This window comes from Erithacus rubecula (genome assembly GCF_903797595.1).
Source record: "Erithacus rubecula genome assembly, contig: scaffold_485_arrow_ctg1, whole genome shotgun sequence".
NCBI classification, from domain to species: domain Eukaryota; kingdom Metazoa; phylum Chordata; class Aves; order Passeriformes; family Muscicapidae; genus Erithacus; species Erithacus rubecula.
The window spans coordinates 23,659-46,264 of record NW_027635854.1 but is presented as its reverse complement, the minus strand read 5'-3'; the positions used below and the strand labels follow the sequence as shown (position 1 = coordinate 46,264).

General features: G+C 49.4%; 1 protein-coding gene across 1 annotated transcript; it reads left to right on the top strand.

Annotated features, from left to right (window-relative positions):
* Positions 1 to 230: 230 nt before the first annotated feature.
* On the top strand, positions 231 to 22,090 carry LOC306816276 (uncharacterized protein; the record flags this gene model as incomplete). Its single annotated transcript, XM_079332739.1, has 14 exons — positions 231 to 353; positions 1,554 to 1,768; positions 3,307 to 3,467; positions 4,707 to 4,750; positions 6,107 to 6,321; positions 8,306 to 8,466; positions 11,738 to 11,781; positions 13,742 to 14,002; positions 15,322 to 15,410; positions 15,831 to 15,981; positions 17,079 to 17,243; positions 19,371 to 19,503; positions 20,995 to 21,100; positions 21,851 to 22,090. Exons 1-14 carry the CDS (start codon positions 314 to 316, stop codon positions 22,088 to 22,090), a joined length of 2,025 nt encoding a protein of 674 aa, XP_079188865.1. The 5' UTR covers positions 231 to 313.
* Between the last annotated feature and the right edge of the window lie 516 nt (positions 22,091 to 22,606).

Genomic DNA, 22,606 nt, shown 5'->3' with positions numbered 1-22,606 from the left:
GCTGCCCTTGGGAAGGGGATGGGGATGGAGCTGGGGTGGGGGTTCTGTGGCCATGGAAACGAGAGAACCAGGGGCGAGCGCGTCACAAAGGGGCAGCCCCGCGCTGGGGCTGGGAAGGTTGTGGGTGACACGGACACAGCGGCTGGAGACGCAGCAGGAGACACGTCTGGCTCTGCTGTCTGTGCCCACTGCTGGCCATTGGAGTCACCCCACCTTGTTCTAGGGCTGGGGACCAGCTCCTGTCGCTGTCTATCCCAGACAGTTCCCAAATTCAACAGAGATATTTCGGTGAGACAGAAACACGGGTTCAAACATGGATTTTACTGGAAAAGGAAAGGCCACAGAAAGAAAAGGTGAGGATAGAAAGGAGCTGAAAGGCCTGACCAAAATGGAGAAAAATCCCATCACTCTTCAGGGAAAATTGGTCCATGGTGGTCAGTGCTGCCCTGTGTCAGAGTTGGTGTCTGACAGCTACAGGTGATCCTGCAAGGATGCCCATGGCATCACAACATTCTGTCATTAGTTTGCTCTGCTTTCTCCTTTTTGACAGCAGCCAAAACACTCATACTGTCAGCCAGGACAGGGACTGTGGCCACAGATGACCACAAATTGGACATGGTCAGGAGATGCAAGTCCTGTTTCTTTCTTAGCTATCAGTGTTGGGTCTCACTACAGATGAATTTCCTGTTCTTCCTCTGCTTGGTGATTGGGTCCAACACTGAGGATGATATTACGGTGCTATAAAAACACCAGCAAGGCCTGCCTGCTTGCTGAGAGCTCTTTGAGGTTTGCAGAAATAGCAGTCACAGCTGTGTGGGTCTTTACTGGATATTCACAAAAGGCCACCATCAAGAAGAAATCTTTCCTCCCCTCTTATCATTGGAGCTTTCCACCTTTCCCTTCAGACATGATAACTCAATAGTGTTCAGAAGAATTAAACACAGGCTAGATCCATGAAAAATATAAACAAAGAATTTTTCTCAAGAATTCAAAAGTCCCTCTAGAGCTTCAACCATTGGATACGTATATGGTATGACAAAGGAGGAAGGTCATCTAACTCACCTGTTCCTTTGTGAACATGGCTCAGCCTCACAGAGAGGTAAGGTGGGAGCTGGGCCACTCTGTGGCAGGAGGAAGGGTCTTGTGCCAGCTTGGAGAGCCTGTGCACATTGCCAGGGAACAGTTCTGCCCTGCAGGTGCCCCCTGCCATGAGCTGTGCTGCTCCCAGTGCCCTGTGGAGCTGTAGGGCTGCTCAGCTGTGGGGCAGGGAGAGGAGCAGGAGGCTGCATGTGCAGCTGAGCCATTGCTGGAAGCACAGGGCTCTGAGCTCCCTGCTGTCCCAGGGCAGCCCAGAGGCCAGGCTGCTGCCCTGGGAGCTCTGTGCAAGTGGGTCAGGGTGTGGCCCTGGCCTGCCCCAAGGGGCTGCTGGCAGGAACATGTTTCCCTGGGCAGCTATTTAGAGGTTTCCAGGAAATGTGTCCCATGCAACGTGGAGCTTTAGATGCTTTGGGTTCGCGTTATTTTATGTTACATTTTCTGTCTTCACTTTGCAGGCCTGACTGGCTACCCTCTTGCCAAGAAATTTTCCCTGGCAAATCCCTCTATGCTCCTTCCCTCCAAGCCCTTGCCTCCCATCCAGAAGAGCTCTCCTCCTACCAAGCCATACAAGATGTGCAGCAGAGAGCAGGAGAATGGGAAAAAGGGCAATGGCTGTGATGACGACATAAGAAATAACAGGGAGCTCAATTCTGAGGGAAAAGGACATAAGGTAAGGAGACCAAGCTAAGTCCTGTGCAGTAGATTTTCAGTTTATGCCCTATAGGCAGAGCTCAGAGATCTTTTCCTTTGGTGTGAGCCCATGGAAGCAACTGAGCCAAGGAAGAGCTTAGATGGACACTGCACTTCAGGCTGTCTTTGCAATGGGGCTGTAGTGCAGACTTTACATCCTCATTGTGTATTAAGAGCAGGAGGGGTCTTTGAATGGTTTCTGGGCTCTGTTGTGGCTCGTGCTCTGCCTTATTTGAGAACGCCCCAACAAACAGTCAGAGCAGCTGAACTTGTCCAATCTGGCCAAGCAATCCTCGTGCATTCAGTAACCTATGGGTATCTGTGAACCATGTCTATGTCTTGGTGGTGTGTTCTGTCAACTCTGTCTGCTTGGGAAGGAAAGAGGTGTTTGCTGGAACAGGCAGTCCTGCAAAGTCAGTTCCAGATTGTCTCAGCTTCTGAGTTGTGCAGCCATGGCCTTCTGCACAGTTGTCTCTGATGCTGTTTCTAGACTTCATCAGCTTCTGGGCAGCTGTGTGCCCTGGCATGGCTTTGTCCAGAGGGAAGGGATGGGAGGTGGCCATGGGGAGAGCAGCCCAGAGCCCAGCCACACGATTGCCTTTGCAGCAGGGCCAGCACCTGCAGTTGTTTTTGGTTTGCCGTGGGGTGCAGGAGGAGGCAGGTGAACAACAGCTTTGGTAAAGAGAATGTCCAATCAAAGGCTCATGTACTTGATGTCAGCCTTGAAGAGAAAGGGCCCAATGTGTCCCTGACAGGATCTGATCCTTTCACTGGAGTTTGAACAAGTCCTGATTTGGCTGTTTAGCTGTGCCAGAAATGATGGGATACTAAGCAAGGGTGTGCATCTGCTCCCACTGCCTCCACTCCCCTACCTGGCCATGGCATGGGGGCCCTGGAGAAACCTGGGCTGGCAGAGACCTTCCAGAGAGCAGCAGGGCAGGGAGCTCTGCTCAACTTCCTGGGTACCAGGGAGCTTGAGATGATGGAGGTGTGGGAGCTGGAGAGCAGCGAGCATCCCGAGAGCTCAGCAGCTTCTGGGCTGAAAGGCTGCTGGGGAACTGAAAGAGGGAAGGGCAGCAGCAGAAGGAATGAGGGGCTTGAGAAAAGCAGGTTTTGACATCCTGCAGAAAGGCTTTGTGGGGATGTGGCTGGAGATCAGCAGTGGCTGTGAGGTGCCTAAGGGGCAGGGATGGAACAGTGATCTAAACCCATTCCCATACCATCCAAAAGGCCAGTGGAGGCAGTGGCATCCCTAAACATACTGATGCCAAACATGTGGATTCCAGCTGGGAATGTAGCCATCCTTCCAGAACTGTTAGCTTGAGGGGAGAGGTGCCAAATCTGGGACATGGGCTCTCCCTCACCACTTCCCTCTCCATTCCCCATCCTGGGCCAAGCTGCTCCATCAGTTTGTCTGTTCCTGCTAGGTGCCATTTCAAAATATGGCTAAATATCTTGAGCCTTGAATGGGGGCAAGGCTGGAAGCTTCATCTGAGTACTTTGTACCACTCTTTCCAGGCATCCTTGCTGTATTCCAGTGGTGGGGATGTGAAGAAGGGGTCATTGGGACCACCTTTGATCCCCCCTATCCACAAGGCAGTCCGTCCCCATGTTGGCAGTGCTGCAGGGTCTCTGCACAGCTCTCTGCAGCTGGATCTCCAAGAGTCCCAGGAGATGAGGTAAGCCAAGGTGTCTGCTGCTCCACTGTGCTGTTCAGCTCTCTTCCTGTCTCATGAGGTTCTTATGCACAGTCAACTGTCCCATGTATGTAGGCAAACCTCTGTGTATTCACCATTTTGCCCATCTCTGATGATCTAGCTCCATGTCAAACCCCACACCATCTGTCCCAAGAGCAGAGGTGGTGGTGGGGCAGAGGAGGCAGGGCTTAGAAGCATCTCAAGATGGGTTCTCTGCTGGGCATGGCTATCGATTCCCTCTGTAAGGTTTGTGGTGTCATTTTGGAACTGTATTGCATGGATCTGGATCCTGAAGATCACCGAATACTGTGATCCTTGACTGTCATCTTCAGCATCCAGTAGAATATGTTTGGACAAATATTGGCTACTGGAGAAGTGTCTGAAAATTCCAGTGCTGATTCTGGAAACCTCCAGGGTAACTTGTCTGTTCCTGGGTCAGCACTGTGAAATGAGATCCCAGTTAAGTTTTGGGATATAGATCTATAATCCAATCAAAGTTTACTGTTTATGTGTGGGATTAAAAGCTAAGAGGGCAATGTCCTAGTGGAGAGTTAAAAGACTGTACCTAATGGAAAGATATTGTCTTGGACATGTGTGAGAAAATGCAGCTATAAAGCTTATCCCAGGGATTACAATAAAGGAGTCACAGAACTATCATTCCAATTGAAAAGCATAGGTGGGGCTTTTAGAGTGCAATCTCTACATCGTTGCCAAGCAGCTGAATTGGAAAAACCCATTTTCTTTTTGAAAGAGCAAGCAGGTGGAATATCCTTCCCAGAACACAGCAGTGCTCTGACCACATCTAGCATGAGATCAGCACCAGTGTAAGGCACAAGCAGGCAAAGTCAAGCTTTGGCAGCAGTGCCAAAGCAGCTGCTCTCCATACAGACTCGTGTCTCAGCTTAGCAGCTGTTGCTGCTACAATGAGGCTGTAGGAGTCACTTGGCTCCAAAAAGAGAGACAGCAGGATTGGGGAGTTATGATGCAAGTTGAAGAATGACTGCTGTGTTTCAGCTGCAGCTTGGTCAGCTGTGTCTGACTGCAGCAACTGAAAGCTTAAGGACAATTAATCAGCTTTGAATCTTGTTGGGTTGATGTGTTGCATATCCTGCTTCATCAGAATGACCAAGCTAGGAAGGTTTGTCTCCTTTCATGCTACACCTCTTCCCTCCCTTCACTTTCTCCCTCCTCATATGTTCTTTTGTCCTCCATTTTCTCAAGGCCAAGATCCAGCAGCAGAAGCAGAGAGAGCTCTGAACATGCAGGTAGGTACAGGGCACGTCTGTCCTAAAATGACCATTGGAATCTTGACTCAGAGGTGACTTTTGGAAAGCTTGGTTAAATATCATTCTTTCAAAAGTTTCTGTAAATTTGTTTTGATGCTTTGATGGGCTCAGTGGACACCTCCCAGAGCCCAGTCACTGGGAATGTGCTCCAGTGACTCAGTGAAAATTCCTCCAGTGTGAAGTGTTGAGTGGCAGGAGCTGGAGTGGGACCTTGAGTCTCTGGAAATGCAGGGCAGGAAAAGGAAACATTCCTCTCCATCCTGCACACGCTTTTTATCTCCATGCAGCCTTTCTAGTGTCAAAATTAGCAGGGAAAAGGAAGGCATTTAGCATGAAATGAGAAATGTTTCCACTCCTTCCTCCCTTCCTTGAGCGAGAAAGTCTTTCCTTGGGGCAGTTTCTGAGCTCAACCCTTGGAGATCTGAACATGATTCATGGATATTGCCTGGTTTTGCACTTGGAGAAAGAAGGGAATCTACTTGAATTTTCCAGTTAAGGAGAAGGAGACTTCCAAATGGATGCAGCCTATGCAGGCTCTGAGTTTGTCATGCTCTGACAGCACAAGCCCAAAACCACCTATGGCAGGTTCACGATGACAAATCTCTTGCCTGACTCTCTCTGTCTGGGTCAGTGTTGCAGGCTGAGGCTGGGGGAGGAGATGCCTTCTACCTTGTCCCCTGTCCCTGCCTTGCCTGATCCCTGACAAGTAGAATTGTGCCAGACAAAATGGTGCATCTGTGTCAGCCAATGCTTTCAAGTTGAAAGCCTCAGTGAAAGTCTGTTGTTGTTCCTTTGCCATCTCTGGTCATGAACTGATAGGAGTGATGAGACTTGAAGAAATAATTTTGCTGATGCAGAAGAAGATCCACCAATCCTTTTGCTCAGGGTTATTTCTGCCAAATCCTGGGTACAGCCCCTTTGGAATTGCTTGTGCCAGCCTGGAGAGCCTGTGCCCATTGCCAGGGAACAGTTCTGCCCTGCAGGTGCCCCCTGCCTTGAGTTGTGCTGCTCCCAGTGCCCTGTGGAGCTGTAGGGATGCTCAGCTGTGGGGCAGGGAGAGGAGCAGGAGGCTGCATGTGCAGCTGAGCCATTGCTGGAAGCACAGGGCTCTGAGCTCCCTGCTGTCCCAGGGCAGCCCAGAGGCCAGGCTGCTGCCCTGGGAGCTCTGTGCAAGTGGGTCAGGGTGTGGCCCTGGCCTGCCCCAAGGGGCTGCTGGCAGGAACATGTTTCCCTGGGCAGCTATTTAGAGGTTTCCAGGAAATGTGTCCCACGGAGCTTTAGATGCTTTAGGTTGGCATTGCAGCCTCTCTTACAATTTTTATCTCCACTTTGCAGGCCTATCTCCCAACAGTTCTGCCAAGAATCTTTCCAGGTCACCTCCCTCTATGCTCCTTCCGTCCAAGCCATTGCCTCCCATCCAGAAGAGCTCTCCTTCCAGGCAGCCAAGCTCAATGTGCAGTGGAGAGGAAGAGAGAGGGAGAAATTACATTGGCTACAAAGATATTAGGAGAAACAACCAGAAGCTCAGTTCAGAGGGAAAAGGGTGTGAGGTAAGGAGACCAAGCTAAGTCCTGTGTGATAGATTGTCACTTTATGCACTATAGTGATTCCTAGAGAGGCTGATTAGGAATAGACATTTCACAGAGTTAAAAGAATAAAGTAGGTATTTATTAAGAGGCCATAAAAGGATACACCTTGGGCAGTAGAAGAGCCTGGCCAGGGCAACACCCAGGATGGATCCAAGATGGATACTGCTCAAAAGTTTTTACACTTTTATAAGTATTGTTCCATCAACATATTGGGGTTAATTGTCCAGTTACAGCTTCAGCTCACAAAGTTCCACCATCCTGGTCCACTCCCTTCACTTTGCAATTGTTTATGCTTTTGGGATATCAGTTGTTGTCCTCGATTCTCAAGCTGAAAAAGTAATTTTGTGTGAAACTCCACTGTGAAGAGAACCTATTGACACTTAATATGAAGTTTGGAGTCCTACACCAAGTAAGCACAGAATCTGGGAATCATGAAAGCTAAAACTTAAAGCATCAAAAGGAAGGAGCCTGAGAGCTTTTCCTGTGGCATGAGCCCATGGAAGCAACTGAGCCAAGGAAGAGCTCAGCTGGACACTGCACTTCAGGTTGTCTTTGCAATGGGGCTGTAGTGCAGACTTTACATCCTCATTGTGTATTAAGAGCAGGAGAGATCTTTGAATGGTTTCTGGGCTCTGTTGTGGCTCCTGCTCTGCCTTTGGCTGAGAACACCCCAACAAACAGTCAGAGCAGCTGAACTTGTCCCATCTGGCCAAGCAATCCTCGTGCATTCAGTAACCTATGGGTATCTGTGAACCATGTCTATGTCTTGGTGGTGTGTTCTGTCAACTCTGTCTGCTTGGGAAGGAAAGAGGTGTTTGCTGGAACAGGCAGTCCTGCCAAGTCAGTTCCAGATTGTCTCAGCTTCTGAGTTGTGCAGCCATGGCCTTCTGCACAGTTGTCTCTGATGCTGTTTCTAGACTTCATCAGCTTCTGGGCAGCTGTGTGCCCTGGCATGGCTTTGTCCAGAGGGAAGGGATGGGAGGTGGCCATGGGGAGAGCAGCCCAGAGCCCAGCCACACGATTGCCTTTGCAGCAGGGCCAGCACCTGCAGTTGTTTTTGGTTTGCCGTGGGGTGCAGGAGGAGGCAGGTGAACAACAGCTTTGGTAAAGAGAATGTCCAATCAAAGGCTCATGTACTTGATGTCAGCCTTGAAGAGAAAGGGCCCAATGTGTCCCTGACAGGATCTGATCCTTTCACTGGAGTTTGAACAAGTCCTGATTTGGCTGTTTAGCTGTGCCAGAAATGATGGGATACTAAGCAAGGGTGTGCATCTGCTCCCACTGCCTCCACTCCCCTACCTGGCCATGGCATGGGGGCCCTGGAGAAACCTGGGCTGGCAGAGACCTTCCAGAGAGCAGCAGGGCAGGGAGCTCTGCTGAACTTCCTGGGTACCAGGGAGCTTGAGATGATGGAGGTGTGGGAGCTGGAGAGCAGCGAGCATCCCGAGAGCTCAGCAGCTTCTGGGCTGAAAGGCTGCTGGGGAACTGAAAGAGGGAAGGGCAGCAGCAGAAGGAATGAGGGGCTTGAGAAAAGCAGGTTTTGACATCCTGCAGAAAGGCTTTGTGGGGATGTGGCTGGAGATCAGCAGTGGCTGTGAGGTGCCTAAGGGGCAGGGATGGAACAGTGATCTAAACCCATTCCCATACCATCCAAAAGGCCAGTGGAGGCAGTGGCATCCCTAAACATACTGATGCCAAACATGTGGATTCCAGCTGGGAATGTAGCCATCCTTCCAGAACTGTTAGCTTGAGGGGAGAGGTGCCAAATCTGGGACATGGGCTCTCCCTCACCACTTCCCTCTCCATTCCCCATCCTGGGCCAAGCTGCTCCATCAGTTTGTCTGTTCCTGCTAGGTGCCATTTCAAAATATGGCTAAATATCTTGAGCCTTGAATGGGGGCAAGGCTGGAAGCTTCATCTGAGTACTTTGTACCACTCTTTCCAGGCATCCTTGCTGTATTCCAGTGGTGGGGATGTGAAGAAGGGGTCATTGGGACCACCTTTGATCCCCCCTATCCACAAGGCAGTCCGTCCCCATGTTGGCAGTGCTGCAGGGTCTCTGCACAGCTCTCTGCAGCTGGATCTCCAAGAGTCCCAGGAGATGAGGTAAGCCAAGGTGTCTGCTGCTCCACTGTGCTGTTCAGCTCTCTTCCTGTCTCGTGAGGTTCTTATGCACAGTCAAGTGTCCCATGTATGTAGGCAAACCTCTGTGTATTCACCATTTTGCCCATCTCTGATGATCTAGCTCCATGTCAAACCCCACACCATCTGTCCCAAGAGCAGAGGTGGTGGTGGGGCAGAGGAGGCAGGGCTTAGAAGCATCTCAAGATGGGTTCTCTGCTGGGCATGGCTATCGATTCCCTCTGTAAGGTTTGTGGTGTCATTTTGGAACTGTATTGCATGGATCTGGATCCTGAAGATCACCGAATACTGTGATCCTTGACTGTCATCTTCAGCATCCAGTAGAATATGTTTGGACAAATATTGGCTACTGGAGAAGTGTCTGAAAATTCCAGTGCTGCTTGTTTTAATGGGTGTCATTGTTTATGTGCAGCACTTTATTTATTAAGTATAAACAACCTGCTAAACCAAATCCAAAACTCAGTGGGAGTTGCAGAACAACACTAGCCATGAAAAGTATCTTTGGAAAGCAATTGCTTCCTGAGTGTAATTGTAAAATTCCCGAGACCACTGTGATTTGCCAACTGTTTGGAATGAAAGGGATCCCAAAGTAAACTTCAGGAGTAACTTATCTGAGCTTTGGCCTCGCCCTCACTGTGAAATGAGATCCCAGATAAGTTTTGGGGTATAATCCCATCAATGTTTCATATTTAGGTCTGGGCTAAAAAGCAAAGAGGGCTAGGTGCTAGAGTACCTCATGGAAAGATATGAGCTTGGATATGTGTGAGCAAATATAGCTGTCAAGTTTATCCGAGTGATAACAATACAGAAAGAGTCTCAGAAGTATTCCAATTGAGAAGCTTAGGTGGGGCTTTTCAAGTGCAATCTGAATATCCTTGTGTAGTGGGTCTAGTGCTGGCTAAATGCTGGCACACCCACTGGAATATATTTACTCACGTTTCTTTTGTGAGATAAGCAATTAGGAGAAGGAGGGTAAAACAGGCACAAAATTTAAAGTATGCAAAGAAAAACTTTTTAAACATAAAACAGGTAAGAAAAATCAGAATAAACCTCCAGAACACTTCTGCCTCCTACCTTCTTTTGTTTCCTACTGACAATGTACAGAGACAAATCAGTCAGTTTACCAGCTCTAAAATAGTATTTCTCCAGTTCACTCGGGGAGAGGAGTTTCTCTTGCCATGTATGGATACTTCTCCACAAGAAACTCTTCTCCAGTGGCTTTAATGTCACAGCGAATCAGGTACCTGGGAAAGGAAAATGTGCTCGCAGTGTGAAAAGTCGCTCTCATACCTCGCAGCTATCCCACAGCTGCTTTCATGGGCCATGCCAACTTACTGGGGTGCTATTTTAATGATGAGCTCTTCTAGTATAAAACAAAAGTTCTCTTGATCCATCTCTGGGAACAGAGGCTTTTTTACTGCTATCACTGGGGCAAGGTTTCTCATCTCTATTTAAATTTCTCTTTGAATCAAAATTGCTTCAACATCTGGTCACTTCAGCACTGCTTCCTGTGTTCATGGCTGTGGTTAGAATGCTGCATCCCCCCAATGTATTTTCATGAGTTACAGGGGAAAAAAGGGTTTGATATATCAATTATATCTTCTCTACAGCCTTACAAGAGGATTTCAGCCTTAGACTGAGGCATCTCCTCAAATCCCCCCCTCTAGAATTTTACTCGCTCTTCACTAACTTCAGTGTCCATGTTGTTGTCTCTAAGTATCCTCACCTTTCCTTTATCTGCTTCGGGTGTTCCCAAACAAAGGGTGTTGCCAGGTTTGTTTGTTCTCAAGCTTTATCAGCTGAAGCAGTTCTATAGAGCCCTGCAGCGCTGAAAGGTTGATGCCATCCGGCTGTGCCTGGCAGAGATCGCTGCCGTGCCTCTCGCTGCTGCTCACCCGGCTCCCTCGGCACTGCGCAAAGCTGCGCTGGCTGCCGGCCCCGTCCTGCGCCTTCCCTTCACGCGGGTCACCGAAAAACAAGAAAAGCCGCTGCTGCCGCTTTGTCCTTCTCTTCTCTGCATGGCTGCTGAAAGAACTAAACGAGCCAAGTTCATTTCGAGCCCTGCCGAGGCAGCCACGGCTGTGCAGTCCCGGCCATAGGGATGGCGGCGGCCGCTGCCGGCCCAGGCCGCTCGGGGCCGTGCCCAGCATGGGCCGCGGAGCCACTCCCAGCGCTGGACCCGGAGTGAGCAAAGTTCATTTGTGAGCCCTGCTGAGACAGCCCCGGCCACGCCGGCTCTGGCTGAGCAGCCCTGGCAGCTCTGGCCGCCCGCAGGGCCCGGGCGGTGCCGGTGGCCCAGGAGGTGCCGGTGGCCAGGGCGGTGCCGGTGGCCAGGGTGGTGCCGGTGGCCAGGGCGGTGCCGGTAGCCGGGCGGTGCCGGTGGCCCGGCAGGTGCCGGTGGCCAGGGCGGTGGCCTGGCACCACGGTGACAGAAATCTCAGCCGAGCCGTGCTCTGACATGGCCATGCAGCCGTGTGGGGACTGGCCAGTTTCCTCCTCAGAGGCCAGAAGTCAAGAAGAATCCCAGGCTTTCCTTCCTTTTTAAACTTGCTTTTCCACAGGGGTGTGATCAGCTGCTTCAAGTAGTCTAACTGGATATCAATCCACAAACTTCGCCAGCTCGATGGCCAGTCCAAACCAGTCTGTTCATTGCCCCTGGCAGGTCCTAACAAGCAATCACCCCCCACCCCCGACTGAAAACCAGATTTTTATTGAAACACTATGCCTTGCATAACAGGTAGAAAAAGCCTTTTTCTACTTCAAAGAACAAGGAGGTGGAATATCCTTCCCAGAACACAGCAGTGCTCTGACCACATCCAGCATGAGATCAGCACCAGTGTAAGGCACAAGCAGGCAAAGTCAAGCTTTGGCAGCAGTGCCAAAGCAGCTGCTCTCCATACAGACTCGTGTCTCAGCTTAGCAGCTGTTGCTGCTACAGTGAGGCTGTAGGAGTCACTTGGCTCCAAAAAGAGAGACAGCAGGATTGGGGAGTTATGATGCAAGTTGAAGAATGACTGCTGTGTTTCAGCTGCAGCTTGGTCAGCTGTGTCTGACTGCAGCAACTGAAAGCTTAAGGACAATTAATCAGCTTTGAATCTTGTTGGGTTGATGTGTTGCATATCCTGCTTCATCAGAATGACCAAGCTAGGAAGGTTTGTCTCCTTTCATGCTACACCTCTTCCCTCCCTTCACTTTCTCCCTCCTCATATGTTCTTTTGTCCTCCATTTTCTCAAGGCCAAGATCCAGCAGCAGAAGCAGAGAGAGCTCTGAACATGCAGGTAGGTACAGGGCACGTCTGTCCTAAAATGACCATTGGAATCTTGACTCAGAGGTGACTTTTGGAAAGCTTGGTTAAATATCATTCTTTCAAAAGTTTCTGTAAATTTGTTTTGATGCTTTGATGGGCTCAGTGGACACCTCCCAGAGCCCAGTCACTGGGAATGTGCTCCAGTGACTCAGTGAAAATTCCTCCAGTGTGAAGTGTTGAGTGGCAGGAGCTGGAGTGGGACCTTGAGTCTCTGGAAATGCAGGGCAGGAAAAGGAAACATTCCTCTCCATCCTGCACACGCTTTTTATCTCCATGCAGCCTTTCTAGTGTAACAACTAATAGAGAAAAAAAAGGCATTTAGCATGAAATGAGAAATGTTCTCACTTCTTCCTCCTGGCCTTGTAAAAGAAAATCTTTCCTTGGGACATGGTCTAAGCTGGACCCTTTGACATCAGAAGGAAGATTATGGGTACTGATTCATTTTGCACTTGGGGAAAGAGGGAAACCTCCTGTGACAGAAAGTCCTTTTTGAATTTTCCAGTTAAGGAGAAGGAGACTTCCAAATGGATGCAGCCTATGCAGGCTCTGAGTTTGTCATGCTCTGACAGCACAAGCCCAAAACCACCTATGGCAGGTTCACGATGACAAATCTCTTGCCTGACTCTCTCTGTCTGGGTCAGTGTTGCAGGCTGAGGCTGGGGGAGGAGATGCCTTCTACCTTGTCCCCTGTCCCTGCCTTGCCTGATCCCTGACAAGTAGAATTGTGCCAGACAAAATGGTGCATCTGTGTCAGCCAATGCTTTCAAGTTGAAAGCCTCAGTGAAAGTCTGTTGTTGTTCCTTTGCCATCTCTGGTCATGAACTGATAGGAGTGATGAGACTTGAAGAAATAATTTTGCTGATGCAGAAGAAGATCCACCAATCCCTTTGCTCAGGGTTATTTCTGCCAAATCCTGGGTACAGCCCCTTTGGAATGACTCCTTATTGCTGATATGCAGGTAGATGGCTTAGTGTAGCTGGGGAGAAGTATTGCTCAGTAAGTAAGGTGACATTTTTGCTGGACTCATTCTCAACTAGAAATGTCAGTTCTCACTAGACTTTGCCTGTCTCTCTTTTATTACTGAACGGAACATTCTACAGGAGAAAAGTATCCAGTTCTAAGACCCTTTTTCCCCTCTTACTGCTTGGCTGCTCTATGATTTTATGCTGTGTGAAGCCATGTAAAGAATGATTAGTTTTCTTATTTCTAATGTCCCTGTTGAAGAGTATTTTAGAATGACCTACCCTCTGCTATTTCAATTAATCAACATTTCATTTGTATTAGGCATAATCAGAAATGTCTTGAGGCAGGTCATGTTTTTGTTAGTTTTAGGTGCTTCTGCAGGAAGGAAGACAGGGTATAAACCCTTCAAAGAGTAAAGCAGAGCAAAAGTGAAACTTGTGGATGACCACTTTATTCCCTTCAGTTACAGGCTTGCAGATTACTGGGGATATCTAATGGGGAAAGCAAAGCTTTTTTGTGTATATAACACGTGATGCCTTTGTTTGTGTACGAGCACTTCCTTTGTTGTAAAGAGAAATAAACAAAATCCCAAAAATTAAAAACCCAAGTTAGAACCGAGTGGGAGTTACAGAAATAATGGCCTTGAAAATGACTTTTGAAAACAATTACTTGCTAGACTGTGTCAAATTCTAGAGACCACTGTGAGTTTCCAGTTCCTTGGAAGGAAAGGGATCCTGTAGTAGTGGAGAGGCAATGGGCAGCACATCAAGTTGTAGAACCCTTCTCTACTGGCTTGCCATCTCCACATTGTTCAGAGAAATTCAGCTGATGCTTGTTTCGTGAAAAATAAAAAACAGCCAATCTTTTCAGTAACTGAAATAAGCTTTGAATTCCCCATCCATTAGATGGGTTGATAGTACAGGCATGAGTTAAATTAACTCACTTCTTCTCTTGTACCTGATCTACAGCACAGACCCAGAGGACGAAGGGAAAGAGCCCTTGGTGTGCAATAGGACCTGGGATGCCTCTGTTCCCACGGAAACTGGCTGAATTGTTCAGCATGGAGACCTATGTGCGGAACGCCGGCGCTGGGAATGGAGGCCTGGGCTCCCGGCCGGCTCAGGGGGCCTTGGCCCGGGAGCCCCGGCAGGGGCAGCTGAGCAGCGCTGCCCCCAGGGTCCCTGCCAGGGAGGAGGACAAGGGCCAGCAGGGCTCAGCCTCACACAGAGGTAAGGTGGGAACTGGGCCACTCTGTGGCAGGAGGAAGGGTCTTGTTCCAGCCTGGAGAGCCTGTGCACATTGCCAGGGAACAGTTCTGCCCTGCAGGTGCCCCCTGCCATGAGCTGTGCTGCTCCCAGGGCCCCGTGGAGCTGTAGGGCTGCTCAGCTGTGGGGCAGGGAGAGGAGCAGGAGGCTGCATGTGCAGCTGAGCCATTGCTGGAAGCACAGGGCTCTGAGCTCCCTGCTGTCCCAGGGCAGCCCAGAGGCCAGGCTGCTGCCCTGGGAGCTCTGTGCAAGTGGGTCAGGGTGTGGCCCTGGCCTGCCCCAAGGGGCTGCTGGCAGGAACATGTTTCCCTGGGCAGCTATTTAGAGGTTTCCAGGAAATGTGTCCCACGGCATGGGGACCTTCAGATTCTTTAGGTTTGCATTGCGGCCTTTGTTAAATTTTGGGTGTCCATTTTGCAGATCTGACTGACTGCAGTGTTCCCAAGGAGGTTGCCCTGTAGTCAGTAGTTTCCTTGCCAACTTCCCAGATGCTCTTATTTTCCAAGGTTTTGTCTTCCGTCCAGAATTGCCCTCCTTCCTCAAAGCTTCTATCTAACTCTCCTTTCTTACTAACCTGAGCATTCTGCAAAGGCAAAAAATATTGAATTACAACATTGGTTTATTCTACTTTGCTGCCACTTTTTAACAGCTATGTTGGAGAGTATTTCAGAATGTGTTACATTGTTCTACTGGCATTAAGAAAATCAGCCTTTAGTCGTGCTAGCCCAAAAGTGGCCCAAGCTCATACAGTTTAGAATTAAAATCCTTGGGGAAAATGAATTATCTAGTGTCAAGAAGACAATTTATGTTTGGGTAACACTTCTGAAATCCTAAGCTTTTCTTCTGATGTCCTCAAAAATATTCCAAGGAAGAGAATAAAATGTTGATCTAAATGCATACAGGTATTAGAAGCCAGGACTTTGTTTAGGAACCAGAAAGAAGATGTTTACTAAAATCAGCATAAGGGCAGATAAGAATCTCAGTCAAGGGCAATCTCCATCTCTGCCCTTCTCTGTCAAACACAGAGGGTCTCCAGCATTGGGGGCTGAGACCTTCATCATGCAGCAGGTTTCAGTCTCCTGGCCAACACAGTAATGCCGTATCTGCTACCAATAGCCCATCCATTGGGAGAGGGTCTAGGCGTATGTACCTTGCTGCTCTCATGCACCATCTCTGTGTCTTATGAGACCTCTGCAGTCTGGAACCTGTCTTGCCTGTTGCCCAGCATGATGTTTTTTGGGGGGCGAAGTCTGCCAGAGATTTACAGGAATCTTTGCTTCCAGTACCAGGCCTCCCACTGAGCCAGGCCAAGGAGACGGATCATCCCAGCAGTCTTACGAGTGACAAAGACCTGAGGGACGGCTTTGGAAAGGTAAAGGATAAGGACAGGGATGAGCAGACTTCCTTTCCAGTGACTGTTTAGTGCTTGGCCCAAAATATCCCTGAAAATCCTAATCTTCCACTCTTGGGGCATGGGGACTCTCTTGGGAATGTATTTGACAGCTACAGAGCAATTGCTTGGCTATTTCCAGTGATGCCAAAGTCACTGGTTTGCAGATGGTGCTAAGGTCATGCCTGAAGCATTCTTTATGTTATGGGACTGAAGTATTCCACCTCACTGTGTGTAACTACCAAGGTGAGGATGGGAGACATTCTCCTGAAACTATTGGAATGTATGTGGAGGCTAGATTAAAGTCTGTGGCACTCTATGGACTCTGTGCTCCTGATGAGGTGTAGTGCCTGGTTTGTGTGTCTCTGCTTACAGTCTGTGATGTATTTCCATTGCAACTAGATCCGTGCTGCATTGTGCAAGTTGGCTGAAAAGAACTTAGAGCCAAAGGATGTGGAGGTTTTTGAGAAAGAGATGAAGAAAAGGAGAGAAGAGAAAACAGCCTTGCAGCTGCCTCCACAGACAGTTGAGCCCGGGGATGCACCTGAAGCAAGTAAGTGCTGCTTACACTTGTGGTCCTTTTTGACCACTTGCTTGCCCTTTGCACAGTGTTGCAATCAGACTGGGGGGCTGTTCTGCTTGCATCTGAGCGGAAGCTTGCATAGGATTGATTTCCATTCCCCAAAGAGAAATCTAGAGAGATGAAGTGTCTTGCCCAAGGCCTCACTGAGTCAGTAACAGAATATCAGCTTCCCACCTTCATCTCTAAAGTCTTTCAGAGTAGAAAATTTCCTCTTGCAAAGTCGACTGGGGCTTCAGACTCTTTCCTGGAGAGCAGCTTCCAGGGAAGGTGAGTCCAGAAGAATACTTTTCAACCAAGGTGCAACCTGGAAGAAACCAAATTCAACTCCTCCTAATGGAAACACCAGAGAACCTTCTCCCCCCAGCCCCTGCTGAGCAGCTGGCGCTGCAGAGCTGTGCTGGAGCCCCGGGATAGTGCTGCTGTTGTAGCCCAGGAGCCAGCAGCGTTCCCGTTCCTGAGTGAATCCCGGCTGGGGGCTCTGGCTGCAGCGCTGTGTGCGCTGCCCCGAGGGCAGCAGCAGGGACCTTCGGGGCAGCAACCAGCCCCAGGGCATCACGCAGGGTTAGCTGCACTTTCTTTTGGGAACTTCCCCAGCCAGCCTCTGAAACAGGCAAACAAAAGCAAAGCAACACTGGGTTTTCCTTGTTTCTTAGGGGAAGCATCACTGCAGTTTGGTTTTAAACTAGAAAAGGGTAGATTTAGATTAGATATTAGGGAGAATTTTTTATTATGAAGGTGATGAAATGCTGGAAAGGTGTGCCCACAGAAGCTGTTGTTGATCCATCCTTGAAGGCATTCAAGGCCAGTTTTCTAGGGGTTCTAGGAACCTGATATAGATGAAAATGTCCTGCTCCCAGGGTTTGGACTAGATGGTGGTTAAAGGGGCCTTCCAATCCAAACTCTTCTCAGATTCTTTGATTCTGTGGTCCTTGTCCCATGTTAGTGTGCCAGCATTCTACTTTGGGATAACAAAGTCATGATACCCAGCTCCAGCAAGTTTTCTGGCCCATTGCATCATCACCCTGTCCTGCACCCTCCACTTACAAGCTCCTCTTTGATCCCTGCAGGTTTTAGCCTACCACCTGTCAATGGCACAGCTTCCAATGTTCAGAGAAAACACCCTGGTAATGCCTTGAAGAAGAAGAAGGTCTTGAGGAAGCAGGACAAGGTGCCCTTACCACCCAGTGTGCCTATGATCCATGAGGAAGGCACTGTCCCATGCAACTCCTCAGGTAAGCCTGCTCCATGGCAGCTTTTGCCCACACGGGTTGTTCTATCACAAGGAGCGCACAACTGCCTCCTGCCTCAGCCAGCACAGGTGGGCTCTTTGGTCCATAGCCTGTCCTTAGAATGAACAGAAATCTACTTTTGAGTTCCTCCAGCTTGGTAGTACTGCAGCAGTTGGTTCTTAGAGATCCACTGGAAAGTTGAGCTGGATAAAGCAGTGGTAAAGGCCTAAGCTCTGGCTTTTGCCCATCCTGATAGTCCAAAGTACAGTGCTGGTGCCAGGAGGCAGCTGTAATTGCAGGGATGAGCTGTGGAGCAGTGTGCCAGGCTGTGCTCACTGTGCACCTACGAGTACCACCACAATCAGTTCTCCACTCACCATCTGGGCCCTCTGCCTGTGCTGCTCTCCAGCTCTGCAGCCAGCTTTTCTGCTGTCCCAGCAAAGCTTTTCTCTGCATGGCAGTCAGTGGCTTGGTGCCATTGTGCTGCTGCTCCCACAAGTGCCCAATGGCTCCTGGCTGCTGCCATCCCACGGCCTGCAATGCCAAGAGGGAACAAGCAGTGCCTCCTGTGTCAGCACACCCAAATACAGCGGCCGTGTGGAGCAGATGAAAGCCAGGAGGGGCTGCCTGGTGCTCTCAGGCTGTTTGTTGCCTGCAGGAAATGCACAGGAGACAGTCCCTAATGGCTCTTGTCTCTCCTTTGTGGGTAGCCTGCCTGTGCTGTGATCCCAAGTATGGTGAGATAAGAAGGGAGCTAGAAATGATACTTGGAGTGCTCTTTTCTAGTGATGCTACTCCCATGTTCAGAATTGACCAGAACTAGCCTGACTGTGGCTCTCTATTCATATGGAATCTAGATGTGGATGTCTACATACTTCTGCAGTGATATCGCTGATGTCAGTGACAGGGTTACATCAGTGACAGCCAGATTAGTTCCCATCTGAATATTTTGATGTTACAGTTCCCCCATAATTTGTGAGAACATGCAAGGTATCACAAAAACCCTACCAAGTCTAGAGCACTTCATCTAGATTCTGTGCCATATTTATACTCCATCATTTTAGACATCTCACATGCATTCATCTCCACATTAGAAAATAAGCTTTTCAGTGCACAACAGGAAATTTTGACAGTGCTTTTGATGACAAATGGGTTTCATTTCAAATGCATTTATCATCTGATTTTTCTCATACCTTGTAAATTTTTTACCTTTCCAAATAATTCAATTAGGATAAACCCAGGAGAAATGATTATCAAGAGAGTGTGTCTGCCAACAATTTGCATCTGTATTTGAATATTTTTATCCTCAGTTTGCATTTGGAAGGCTTTTTTATCAACTTTCTAGACTGGAAATCGCATTTTTCCACAAGAGAAAGCTTAGGCATCGCACAATGTTCAAACACATCCGTTTGACAGCAAGTAAATTTCACCTCAGCATCTTTGAAATACAGCCAGTGTGTACCTCAGAAAGAGTAAAGATTCCTGATGCTTGGAAAGAACAAAATCCATAAACAACTCCTTTCCCAAGAGTAGGCTAAAATGTGTGTGCACTCAGCTGCCTGCTGTCTAGAATACTTGAAGTCAGTGGGAGCAGAGGTGCTGTCAGGGGTGAAGGGTCAGCTCTGGCTGTTCCCTGGGAGCTGCTCCATGGGGATTCAGCCGGGCCCAGCAGGGTTGGGTTGTTCCGGCTTGGCTTGGTGCTGTCACGAGGCAGCTGCAGGTCTTTGCTCAGGGATTGCAGAGTGCCTCAGTCCTCAGGGCTGGGGGAATCAGGGTGCTGGGACAAGAGAGGTCCCTGGGGTTCCCTCCTGGGGCGGCCATTGCCGCTGCTCGGCCCTGTCTGGCAGGAGCGGGAGCTCTGCGGCCTCAGGAACCTGCCGCTGGCTGTGCTGCCTGTGGCACCTGGCAGCTGGCAATGGCTGTGTGGGCAGTGGCCAGGTTTAGCCCGGAGCTGTGCCCAGCTGTGAGGCTGTCAGAAAGCAAGGAGCCCAAGGAGGCAGAGAGCAGGGAGGTGTCTGAGCCAGAGCCATTTGCAGCCCGTGGAGCCCTGGCTGGAGCTGGGGCTGCAGCCGCTCCATGGCGGGGCCTTGCCCGGGGCTGCAGCGCTCAGGGCTGACCCTCTCCTCACAGTGACCTCGCAGAGGGCCCCTGGTGCCCAGCGCCGAGAGGAGCTGCTCCGTGGGCATGGGCACAAGGATACAGCCTCTCCTGACCCGCAGCAGTCCTTGCTCCAGGCACTCTCCCAGCTCCGCAGCGATGACTGGTAAGAAAGGCCCCGCTCACTCTGTCTCCCCCTCAGCGCTAAGGGAGGTTCAAGTGAATCTTGCTGGTGCCTCTGAGGCCCAACAGCCCAGAGGGCCACAGGGCACTGGGGAAACCACTCCAGAGGCACTGAGAGGATCAAGATTTGAGAGCAGCCTTTTCTTGGCCTTGGTCTGCAGCTGTGCTCCAGCTGCAGCAGGTCTGTGCTGTTTCCTTGCTTTGCCTGCTGCTCCATGGAGCTGCAAAGGGAATCTTGAGGGAAGAGGGGAAGCCGTGGGATGAGATGATTTGCTGGCTGAAGGCAGAAGCAGGAGGGCAGCAGATCTGAGTGTAGAGATTTGGGTGCCCTGGGGCACTGGCCCAGTGGGACTGAGTAAGATTTCTCTCTGGTCCCACTGCTGACAGCAATGGCAGGTGACAGGGTCTCCCTGTGACCTCCTGCATGTGAGTCCCAGAAGCAGCTCCAGGGAGTTCCTCTTTCTGAGAAATGGTCTGAGCTGTGCTTTCAAGACCCTTAGCCTGTCATTACTCCTGAAAGAAACATGTCTGAAGATAAGGAAATAGAAATTAAATCCTCTAGGAATCTTGCACTTTTGGAATTCAGCCTTTTCCTTCTCTCTGCTTCATATGGGCCTGAGATGTTTGGTCAATACTCACCATGTGTTCCACAATTAAACACAGACAGAAGGAAGCACAGAGGTGATAAGCCTACAAATGTTAGGTGATACTGGTTGTCATTTTGATGACACTCAGTGGTGCCTGTGGGATCAGTTTCCAGCCCTGTGTTGCAGCCCTGATACCTCACACACCTTCCTGTAGCTCAGGGTCTGCACAGAGCAACTGCTGAGAGACAGAGTTGTTTGCACCTTTTCAATAACATGTTGGTGTTGTGGGGATTGTTTTAGGTAGGGGATTTTGGAAAAAGGTAGAGTTTCAACTGTTCTTGCTCAGGTATGGAATCTTCTGGGTCATCCAGCTGCTTTTTTGGGGAATGCAGAGGTGGAGTGGAATGGGTGGCAGACAGGCCTAGATTGTAGAGTGGAAACTCAGCTCCAGAGTAGCAGTGCAGACTCTCACTGCTGAGCTGCCTGCTGGGGCTGGCAAAGAAGGAAAATGCCCCAGTAACAGCCTGGTGGCATTGTGTCTTAGGGGCAGGTGCAGGGAGGTGACACAGAGCAGCAGCATGGGCCAGTCTGACAGCTTCTAGGAAGCAGTGACATAGGGACTGGACATGGTGACAGAGATTTTAGAAAGGCTGTCTTCTAAAACAGCCATAAATAAAGACTCTGAAACCCCTCTATTTGCCTTGTGGATTTCTGTATGCTTTTGACAGCCACAGCATCCTGTGGCAAGGAGCTCAATGATTTCATTAAGTACCCCTTGGAAAGTACTTCCAATTGTTTGACAGAGCTGTCAGGATGGTAATTTAAGAGGGTGCTGCCTAATTCTTGGGTGGAGAGAAAAATCAATCTTTTTGGTACTTGCCTTTCAGGGAGGTGAAGGAGAAGGGACTTGTCAGCCTCAAACACCTGGCTGGGTCCCATTCAGAAGTCCTGCTTTCAAGACTTCGTGACATTTGCTTGGCAGTTACCAGTGAGGTGAGAATATTGTTCTGGATTGTCCCCTGTACTTCATGCACAGTGTGTTGAGTAGATATGTGATTGTTCATTTCCATGTGTGCTCAGAGACTGCCTCCATTTCTGTTTTTATACCTTGTATTTCTAATGTCTGTCAGCTATCTATAGGATCTGTGTGCACAAGTAGCTGTATTTACTGGTAGGTCAGGTATCTGACACTTATCTTTGAGTCAGCTGCCATTATAATGAAATGTGCACATGCAGAAGCATATATACTAATTATATTACTTGCCAGAGTCCTAATCTCTGCCCGAGCTGTAATTCAACTCTGCAAATTAGTCTGTAGACCTAGGTCTGTGTTTTCTGTTTCCTGGCTGAGTGCTTCAACTGCTGGTGTTGCTTTTTTGAACAGGAGCACATGACTCTTTATCCTTATGGCTTGTGCCTTTATGGTTTGAAAGCAGCCCTTGCTTTTATTTGGTTCTTTTTTTTCAAATACAATGGCCTAAAATCAAAGCAATTGACATTATAGAAGGGTTAAGTAAATCACTTTAGTGAAATTTTTAGTTTTAGGCCTGCACTAAGCAGGTCTGAGGCCAGAAATTGGTGCCAGAGTAAATTCCTTTCTGTGCTTGTGCTCTTTTGCTCTTATTGTGCTTTTGCGTTCCTCTGGACACAGTGGGACATGTCATCATCTTCTAGGACTTTTGTCTAAGGCAACTGGTTTCCTTTTCAAAGTGATTCTTATGTTTCCCCTCATGACTTCCCCAGGTGACCAACCTCCGGTCAAAGGTGTCCTACTCGGCCATTGTCACTCTGGGAGAGTTTTTTGCCACCTTGAAGCACGACATGGACTCTGAGGTGGATGAGGTGGTTCGGGTCATTCTCCGGATGCTGCGTAACTCCCCAGAGTTTGTTGAGAAAGCAGCCAGCCAGACCCTGAAGATCATGGTGGAGAATGTGACTCCTGCACGAGCAATGACTTCTCTCCTGGACAGTGGAATCAGGTAGGTCCTTCTTCTAGTGATATTCTTCGCCTTCTAGCGTGCAGGTGGGACAAGGGATGAGAGAAAGAATGGGAATGGTGGGAGGGAAGGATCCTGCATCCTGCATCTTCTGTCAGATCAGTGACTGGATTCTCCAGTCCTCCTCGTTTCTTTCCTCTTGGCCCTTATTTCTGCCCTCCTGCAGCCCATGAGTTCTCAGAATCACAGAACTGTAGAATATGGGGAGTTGGAAGGGCCCCATCAGGATCATTGAGTCCAGCTCCTGGCCTTGCACAAACACCCCAGGGGTCACAGCATGTGCCTGAGATTGTTGTCCAAATGCTTCTTGAACTCTGTCAGGCTTGGTACTGTGACCACTGCCCTGGGGAGCCTGTTGCAGTGCCCAACCACCCTCTGGGTGGAAAACCTTTTCCTGATATCCAACCTAAACCTCCTATGACTCAGCTTCCTGCTGCTTCCTGGAGTTCTCCCAGTCTGTCAGAGTTGCCTAAATGTGGTGAATGGTGGGGAAGTGAAAGTG